This window comes from Pinus tabuliformis, chromosome 5_1 (assembly GCF_031772625.1).
Source record: "Pinus tabuliformis cultivar Carrire ecotype Pingquan chromosome 5_1, CPIR1, whole genome shotgun sequence".
Classification (NCBI taxonomy): domain Eukaryota; kingdom Viridiplantae; phylum Streptophyta; class Pinopsida; order Pinales; family Pinaceae; genus Pinus; species Pinus tabuliformis.
Window position 1 is genome coordinate 50,228,890 of NC_142305.1, and position 9,254 is coordinate 50,238,143.

The 9,254-nt window shown below is 43.4% G+C and overlaps 1 protein-coding gene across 1 annotated transcript; it reads left to right on the plus strand.

Annotated features, from left to right (window-relative positions):
• The first annotated feature begins 1,312 nt into the window (after positions 1-1,312).
• Positions 1,313-6,678, plus strand: LOC149163404 (ribonuclease 1-like). Its single transcript, XM_089429114.1, has 5 exons — positions 1,313-1,354; positions 2,221-2,253; positions 5,699-5,734; positions 5,851-6,006; positions 6,162-6,678. Exons 1-5 carry the CDS (start codon positions 1,313-1,315, stop codon positions 6,582-6,584), a joined length of 690 nt encoding a protein of 229 aa, XP_089285240.1. The 3' UTR covers positions 6,585-6,678.
• The last annotated feature ends 2,576 nt before the right edge of the window (positions 6,679-9,254 follow it).

Here is a 9,254-nt window from a genome sequence, read left to right on the forward strand (position 1 = left end):
AATATAGGATCATATATATATTGACCATACAAATGCATATATCGACACAATATTCAGAGATACACCAGAATATGGAGGAAAACTCAAATAGCTTTATTAGTAAAAGTAGTAGAAGAGAGGATTACAACCACTTGGTCTAGCCCAGCACCATCCTCCCAGCTTAAAAGCCATCTTCACCTCATACAAAGCAAGATCACCCAACAATGTCTTTAAAGAGAAACCAACAGCACTTCTTTGCAAATTATCTAATTCCAACCTTTGGATCTCTGGGATGAGGAATCCATTTATAGATATTTGCAGGGGGGTGAGTCAGCTTTTGGATTTTGATGTCAACTCTCTGACAGTTCTTGGTTCCACTTGGAGATTTCATGATCTCTTACTCATCCTTGGGCAAATTCAGGGAGGCAAGTGTCAAATGAGCAGCTTCTAGAAGATTCTCAGGGTCTCCACCTAGCAAACTGCTTGTGCCATTTGTCTGCTCTCGCTCATCGCACCCTACAGAAGGGCTTTCCAGTATGCATCGCACTTTTTGCATGTGGCAGGTGAGATGCATCGCACCCTTTGCACTAGGCAGTCTGTATGGTCCTGCTTTGACCAGTTTTGAGTGGTTTTTCATGGAAAACTTCTTGGAGATGATGTAGTCAGCTGACCTTGCTCCTTTAGGGTATGAAACAAAACTTTGAGGGACTTAGAAGCCCTTGGTTTATGGACATATGTGATTGGGGTTGCAGTGCCCAAATATGTCTATAACACTTTCTAATACAAATTATGTAACAAATCAAGGAGTATTACAATAAATGGACAATAATTAAAACATTTATGGAAAGAAAACATATATTGTATTATAAATAGATGAAAAGGGAGCATTACAACCAATGAAGCCTTGATGTTGGAAGCCTCCTTCAAGTGAAATTCCAAGTCCAAGCCTTAACCTTCAAACACCTTTCACCTTTGCAAATGGGCAGCAATTGGAACAATGTAAACTTTGAAACGGGAACTATAAACTCAAAACGGGAACTCTGGCCAAAAAACCCCAAAAAAACATCAAAAACAGTGCTAAAAACGAAAAGTGTGTATACTGGAACGATGTTTTTATTTTTTAGGCGTCAATTTTGAACATGTTTTAAAAATGGCAGTGACTACGAAATTTACTATGAAATTTTCATGCAAAATATAGCTTCAAAATGAAAGTGATGATACCGGAACAATGATTTTTTTTTTTACGGTCAATTTTCAAAATTTTTAAAAAATGCTAATAAAACCAAATTTTTATGTGTCAAACAAAGTTGTTTATGAGGGAAAAAACACATTAATGTTTTTGGTAGAATATCATTTTTCTTTCCTATTCCTATTAGAAGTATAAATACTACATATCTTAAAAGCATAGAAGAATCATGAATTCAAACCATTAACTAGATAACTTCTAATAGTTAAAATAATCCCATAGATCACTTATTCACCTTGCACGTTTGATTGAAACCTCTCACTCATTCACAATAAAAAGGTAGGGATTTAAGACCATTTCAATTAAAATTGGAGAGGTTGGCACTATGGATGATTTTTTGAGGAAACAATGTCCTCACATAGCTCTTATCAATCAAACACACATGCACACTCACACTTTGCATATTTATAAAATTGAAGGAGTTTTATAGGTTGTACAAACATTTTTAGCCAAGACTCAAAATTCCATAAATGAACTAGCCCAGGCATTTATTGCATCCCATTTAAGATATCCATTCAAGGAAAGTGCCCAAGTCACAAAGGGGAAGTTAGTAATAAACCTATAAATGTTGTAAAAATCTAAGTAGGGGGGAATTTAGAGGTTGCAATTTTAATAATTCTTGATTTTACTATAGACTATAGCTAGGAGGTTGGTACTTATACATTCATGGCTTAGTATCAAGAAGCCTTGAAAGCCCATTAGTGTAGCTATATTTTCCATGCATATTGTACTTTTTTTACTATTATTGAATATTTGTTGTATGTGTGTGCTTTGTGGTATGTATACTACAAGGTTATGGACTATTCTATAAATTATATAATTTCTCTCACAAACTTGTTCTTTCAAATTATGTACTTTCATGTATGAGAACTCATTAGATCTAAATGTTACCTATTCTTCATTTATATTAGCAAATTGAATGCCTATTACTATTGTGGATTACAACTAATTGCTTGCTTTCCTGTGTAGATGTGTGTTTATTGGCTCATTGTTTCCTATTTATTCTCTATCTGACCATTTTAATCATAGTGCTTAGTTAATTTTAGCCTAGAATGAGCACCTCCTATTGTGAGATTATCCATATCTCATAGAATTATTGGAAAAACAGTAATGGTTATAGGGCGAGAATCTAGATGGGTCTCTTATCCCAAATGATGTAAACTCTAATTGGGAACTCATAATGGAGACAACCACTTCACTGTTTCCAATTCATTTACCCCTATTAGCATGTCCGTAATAGAGGTAGAGAGAACATAAGAGGATGGAAAAATATTGAATTAGAAATACTAGTAGGTGCACTAGGGCTAAAATTTATAGGAAAATATGGACCCTAAATATTGAATGTATGATTGCTAAGGTGGGTGAACATTAGAAAAATTTAGAGGAAAAATTTCACCATTGGGATAAATTTCTATTTAATTTCCCAAAAATGGCTCACCAAATTCCTTTTCTTCCAAAAAGCAATGCACCCAAATTCTATAGGATAAAATTATTTTACTTAATAAACTATCAATATTTTCTAGAATCTATATAGAATCCTCAGAAAGTTCAATATTTGTATGAAAATATCACCATATTTTTATAGTGAGTGTTTTAAGAATTAGTATCATTCACCAAGTTTTTCACACTCTTCAACAAAAATAAAACATCTTCTCCTTAAGGATCTAGATAATGAATTAAACATACTATTAGTTAGGAATAATATATAATACCTCTATAATAATTTTATGTTAACCTTGTATTCTTCCATTGAGAAGTTCTCTATTTAGGTATATGGTAAAAAAAGAAATAGAAGGACCAATCATTTTTGTGATAAAGAGTGTAATAATTTTGGAAAAAGCCATTAGGTATGTTTCTAATGAGCACCTAATATACAAAAGGATAAATAGGCACAAAGCCCTAGTTTTAAAAATGGTACTATATACATAGAAATTCAAAAAATATATTGAATCCTCTAAGCTACATCCTAAGAACATTTAGAGGAAAACTCTAACTTGATAAACTAAATAAAAGAATATGATTACTTTTAGAGATTTGAATCCCTGCCTTAAACATATTTATGCATCCTTTAATGCCATGGACAATATTCAAACCCCTTCTATAAATGAAGAGGATTTTTCTTAAGGCATTGAATTTAAGGTTAAGTATCTCACAAAAAGGAAAGCTAATATGACATCAAAGACTACCATCTAGGAATAGTAAAAATTTAAGGTCTTATGCTTTCCATTTACATTCACATTGGTTCACATTGGTTCTTCACGCTGGCAGCCTCATCCGGGCCGCCCGCACCCCCGCCTGGCAGGCGGCAGGGCGATTCCCGGAATCGCCCTGCCGCCTGCCGGACGGGGGCGCGGGCAGCCCGGGTGGGGCTGCACGAGGCAGTTGACATACGACTCTCGTTAACTTTAGTCACCATTTCTGTACCACCGGAATGTCGAAAAGTCTAGCCCTCTTCACCCAAATCCCATTGTTGAAGCCCTCTCGGCATTCGTCGGCTGCAAATTTTGTGGGTGGACTAGTCATAAATCTTTTCACAATGCATTTTGCTAAGAAAATTTTGAGAGTTTTAAGTAAATGCATTTAATTTTTTCCATTTCTTTTAAATTTTATAATTTCCACGCTTTTGCACTTAACTTATTATAACTCCCACCCTTTTGCACCTATTAAATTATTATAATTTATAAATAGACTTATCAACTTATTATAATTCCCACCCTTTTGCACCTATCAAATTATTATAATTTATAAATAGATGTGATAAATATATACTTTTGAGTACGGGTAAATTTTCAGCCCTTCCGTGACAGTTTTACAGTTTAAGTAAACGCTGGTGATTACATTCAGACTTTATAAATTATTCGGCGCCATTTTTCTGAGCTTCTTTTACATTGTTTTTACTCTGGCTCCTACGATGGGGACAGTTTGGGATGTTCTAGAATGCCTTTCTCTCAGATTTGCTGCATCAATATCAGCATTTCTGCGATATGATTTAGCGATTTGAAATGATATTTTTTCCCTTATATTTATTAATTATGAAGATAAAATTAATTGGTAATCCAAATGAATTTATTGTGATCAATGAAGTTATCCGGTGCTTCCACATTCATGAAAGTGAATGGCGATGCATGATGCATTAGAAGACAAAAATTTGAAATGGGCGCGGAGGGGACCGCTTCTTTAAAGTCATATACAAACATCCACGTCAGCAGATGTGGAGATGGCAAACGTCCACGTCATTGGAGGTGGAGACGGCAGTTGTGTGACGCCGCTTGGAGGAATTGAGTTACCGGAATATGGGAAACGGCAAGTTTGGTCGAAACTCACGCCGCTTAAATAGAGTTAATGGAATATGGATACCCGACGGGAAGCAGAGGACAACATCGGAAACTGCTAACGAAGAAGGGCCCAAATTGTTAGCCCTACGCCATTTTGTTTCCCTTTCGACATTTTTTTTTAGCATTTCAGTATAATACAATACGTGGATTGGAAAACTAGTTATTGTCAAAATAAGATAGTATTTGGCATCCCATACAATATTAAATTTTAAGGACCAGATAGGTTATAAACTCATTTGGATTAAAATAAAAAAAATTACAACAAAGAAACGTTCGCCCTGATTGATTTCCAAAGATCGCTTGAGCAACAGATTAATAAGAATAGATTCGATCCGACCGAATCGATTTTCTTGCCGCAAGAAAACAGTGGAGGTGGTCCCGCTATGCAAAATAATGTTTCAGTATCGGGCAAAACCTGAAAACGAGAGTCGTACGTCAACTGCCTCGTGCAGCCCCACCCGAGTCGCCCGCGCCCCCACCTGGCAGGCGGCAAGGCGATTCCGGGAATCGCCCTGCCGCCTGCCGGGCGCGGGCGCGGGCGGCCCGGGTGAGGCTGCCATCATCCCTCGTGCAGGCGCCGCCCGGGGCGCCCGCGCCCTCGCCCGGCAGGCAGGGCGATTCCCGGAATCGCCCTGCCTGCCGGGCGAGGGCGCGGGCGCCCCGGGCGGCGCCTGCACGAGGGAGGGCGCCCTCGCCTGATAAATGGGGAGCTGGCATAATCGGTAGATTATTGGAACCTCAAGTTAGTTAGATAAAGAGTGGCAGAATGTGAACACTGGAACTTGCAACCTGCCACCGCACTGCGTATGTTTAACTTAGTATCGAACAATGACCGTCACATCGTTCTCTGTCAGATTTCTGGTCGCAATATCCCACTTACATACACGTCTTTTTGGGCTTCCGTTCACATTTAGTGGAATCTTCTCACAGATATTTCTGAACGTTTCAATAATTAACGCCCAACTCATCCTATATAGGCATTGGCAACCAAATAAGCCATCTGTGGACAGAGAAATAGGTGGATATATCAGCATCCACAAAGGATTCCAACCTGCTCAGATCATGCTCGGCTAAAATTGCAAGTGCCTTTCTCATAACATTCCTTTTCTGCGGCGCCATGGAGTTGGAAGCGGTACAGGCTCAGGACTTTGATTTCTTTTACTTGGTTCAGCAGGTGGACTCCGTAGCATTTGTAATAGAAAAATTGCTCTTTAAAAAGTGATCAATTTGGTATATTTTTGAATCTGGCGTATAGTAATAATAATTGATGTTGGTGTATTGATTTAACAGTGGCCAGGATCGTATTGTAATAGAGTAGCTAGCTGCTTCTATCCAAGCACAGGAAAACCCCCATCGGCTTTTTCAATTCATGGTCTGCGGCCAAATTACAACGATGGCCGCTATCCTTCTAATTGCGACTCTACCAATTCCTTCGATTCTTCACAGGTTTACGATAGCGATAGATATCATTATAATTTTAAAGATCCATTTATTTCTACATAATTGATTTTAAATGAGGATAGTTGTGGAGTTTTTGTTGTTAACTGCCCTCTAACAAAAATTATTGGACAGTGATATGAAAAAATCCTAAATATGTGCAGATCAGTGATCTGATAAAGGAGATGAATGGGAAATGGCCATCGTTAAGTTGCCCGAGCAGTAACAGTATGACTTTCTGGGAACACGAGTGGGAGAAGCACGGCACTTGCTCTGAGTCTCTTCTCGCCCAACACGATTATTTCGCAGCCGCCTTGCGCCTCAAAGAGAGTGTTGATCTTCTTGGTGCGTTGGAGCGGGCAGGAATTCGTCTAGACTACGGGGAATACAGTTTGAGTAGCATCCAGGATGCTGTACAAGCGGCCGCAGGATATTCAGCAGGAACTGAATGTAACACAAACGAATCAGGAAACGAACAGCTGTATCAAATATATTTGTGTGTGGATTCATCTGCTTCTAATTTTATTTCATGCACTGTGTTGCCTTCGAGCAAGTGTTCTTCACAGGTCTTGTTTCCTACGTTTTAGCATCAGATGCGCACGCATTTGTGGACGAACAGTATGATGCCTGATACTTGTGAGCATTCTCTGGTGGATTTAATAAAAAAATGTTTGCTATGAACTTGGCTTCTGCTTTACAGTTTCATATTAACTCTTTAATTATTTTCCATGAATTTCCCAACAAAATTAGGGCGCCCTCGTGCAGGCGCCGCCCGAGACGCCCGCGCCCTCGCCCGGAATCGCCTTGCCTGCCGGGCGAGGGCGCGGGCGCCTGCAGGCGGGCGCCCTCGCTCGTGCAGGCACCGCCCGGGGCGCCCGCTCCCTCGCCCGGCAGGCAGGGCGATTCCTGGAATCGCCCTAGTGCCCTCCCTCGTGCAAGCGCCGCCCGGGGCGCCCGCGCCCTCGCCCGGCAGGCAGGGCGATTTCGGGAATCGCCCTGCCTGCCGGACGAGGGCGCGAGCGCCCAAAGGGATGGGGCGAGCTAGCGGGTGAGGGCGGGCGAGGGCGCCCGAAGGGGTGAGGGGGCCGGGAGTGTTGGAGCGGGCGGGTGAGGGGGTGCGGGGTGGGCGGGTTGGGGGAGAGGTAGGGAGCCCGGGCGGAGGGGGCTTTGGGTGAGGAAAGCGGGTGGGTGAGGGAGCCGGGCTTAGGGGCGGGCGAGGGCGCCCGAAGGGGTGAGGGCGCCGGGAGGGTTGGAGCGGGTGGGTGAGGGTGTACGGGGTGGGTGAGGGGGTGCGGGGTGGCCGAGTTGGGGGAGAGGTAGGGAGCCCGGGTAGAGGGGGGTTCGGGTGAGGTGGGTGGGTGGTTGAGGGCGCCGGGTGGGCGGGTGGGCGAGGGCGCCGGGAGGGTTAGAGCGGGCGGGTGAGGGGGTGCGGGGTGGGCGCGTTGGGGGAGAGGTAGGGAGCCCAGGCGGAGGGGGGTTCGGGTGAGGCGGGCGAGTGGGTGAGGGCGCCGGGCTGGGGGGCGGGCGAGTGGGTGAGGGCACCGGGCGGGGGGTCGGGCGAGGGCGCCTAAAGGGGTGGGTTGGCCGGGTGAGCGGGTGGGCCGTCGGGCGGAGTAGGGAGAGAGTTGGGGTGGGCAGACGGGTGAGGGCACCCGGGCCGGGGAGGGTTATGGGGGTTGGCCCGGGGCACCCGGGCGGTGGGGCGGGTGAGAGTGCCCGGGCCGCCGATGTGGGGGGGTTGGGATGCTTGGGGGGTGAGTGGGTGAGGGCGCCCGTGCCGTATGGGGGGGGGGGGGGTTGGGCCGATGAGGCAGCCTCACCTGGGCCGCCCACGCCCGCGCCCGGCAGGCGGCAGGGTGATTCCGGGAATCGCCCTGCCGCCTACCGAGCGCGGGCGGCCCGGGTGGGCCTGCACGGCGCGGGACCGAGGGAGGGTGAGCAGGGCACGCCCGGGGGGAAGGGGGTTGGGCCAGGGGGCGCCCGGGGAGGGGTAGGGGGGGCGGCTCGGTGGGGTTGGGGTGGGGGGTGGAGGGAGGGTGGGGCGGGGGGCGGAGGGCGCCCCGGCGGGGTGGGGTGGGGGGCGGGCGCCGGGGGGGATGCGGTCCGTGGAGGGCGGGGCGGACACCTGGGGGGCGAGGGTCGGAGGGAGGGTGGCGCGGGGAGCGCCCGGGCGGGAGGAGGTGGGGAGGGGCGCCCGGGGTGGGGCAGCCCAGGGGAGTTGGGAGGGCTCCCAGGCAGGGGTTGGGGCGTGACATTGTTGTTTAAATTTAAGTTATGCTTGTAACTCAAGCTTTGCAATGTTTTGACTTTGACATTTTATGAGAAGAATAAACACTCAATTAGGGTTGTTATACGTTCAATATTTGTAATATGTGATTTTCGCATTGATTTTTAAGTTAATCATTTTTTTTTTGGAAAAAAAGTGATTATTATTATTTTTTGACATGAAATTCATAAAAAAAAATTATTATTTAACCATTTTTAGTTAAAATTATCGTATAAAAATTGTGATTTTGACATGTCAATTCTAGCAAAAAATTATCAAAACGTGTAGTTTTTTAGTTATATTTATGTTAAAAATGGTTATTTTTATGTCCATTGTTAAAAAATATTGTTTTTTAGAAACAATTATTTCATGTGGATTGAAAAATTAATTAAGGATGTATAAATATGTAGAATATCAAAAATTCTAAATATCGACCTTCTAATTTAAAAATGAAAAACAATAAAACCTCACGAAAAAAAAAATTAAAATTAAAATAAAAAACAAGAAAATGTGAAGAAAACGACCACTTCAAAAATTATCAAATTTACAAAATAATTATTTACATTTTATACATTAAAAAATTTAAAGCCAAAAAACAGGGCTTTTAAAAAAAGGGTGTGATGCAGAATACTCACTTTTTTAAATCAGCATGAAAATCATTACCATTCTAAAACGTAATGTACATAAAAAAAATTAAAGTGTCAAAAACTATGCTCGAAAAAAAACATGTGCGTTCTGCATCACCCCTTTTCAAAATCAGGTCACTTTTTTGCTATCTCTACAAAACGGGTAACAGTATCAGTTCCCGTTTCAAAGTTTACATTGTTTTGGGCATAATTCAGTTCTTAGGATGGAAACCAACCAACCAATAGCCAACAAACTTTGGATGGTGGGAAATTCATTTATAGGGAAGGAGAGGGAGTTGAGGATCCATGAAAAGAGGGAGGAGTTCCACATATCAAGGAAGAGATCCGTGGAAATAGGATCAAGG

Coding starts and splice junctions, on each gene's coding strand:
- LOC149163404 (XM_089429114.1), top strand. CDS start 1,313: ATGTTTTTGGTAGAATATCATTTTTCTTTCCTATTCCTATTA. Junction 5,735..5,850: donor TCTTTTACTTGGTTCAGCAG/GTGGACTCCGTA, acceptor TTGATTTAACAG/TGGCCAGGATCGTATTGTAA. Junction 6,007..6,161: donor ATTCCTTCGATTCTTCACAG/GTTTACGATAGC, acceptor AAATATGTGCAG/ATCAGTGATCTGATAAAGGA.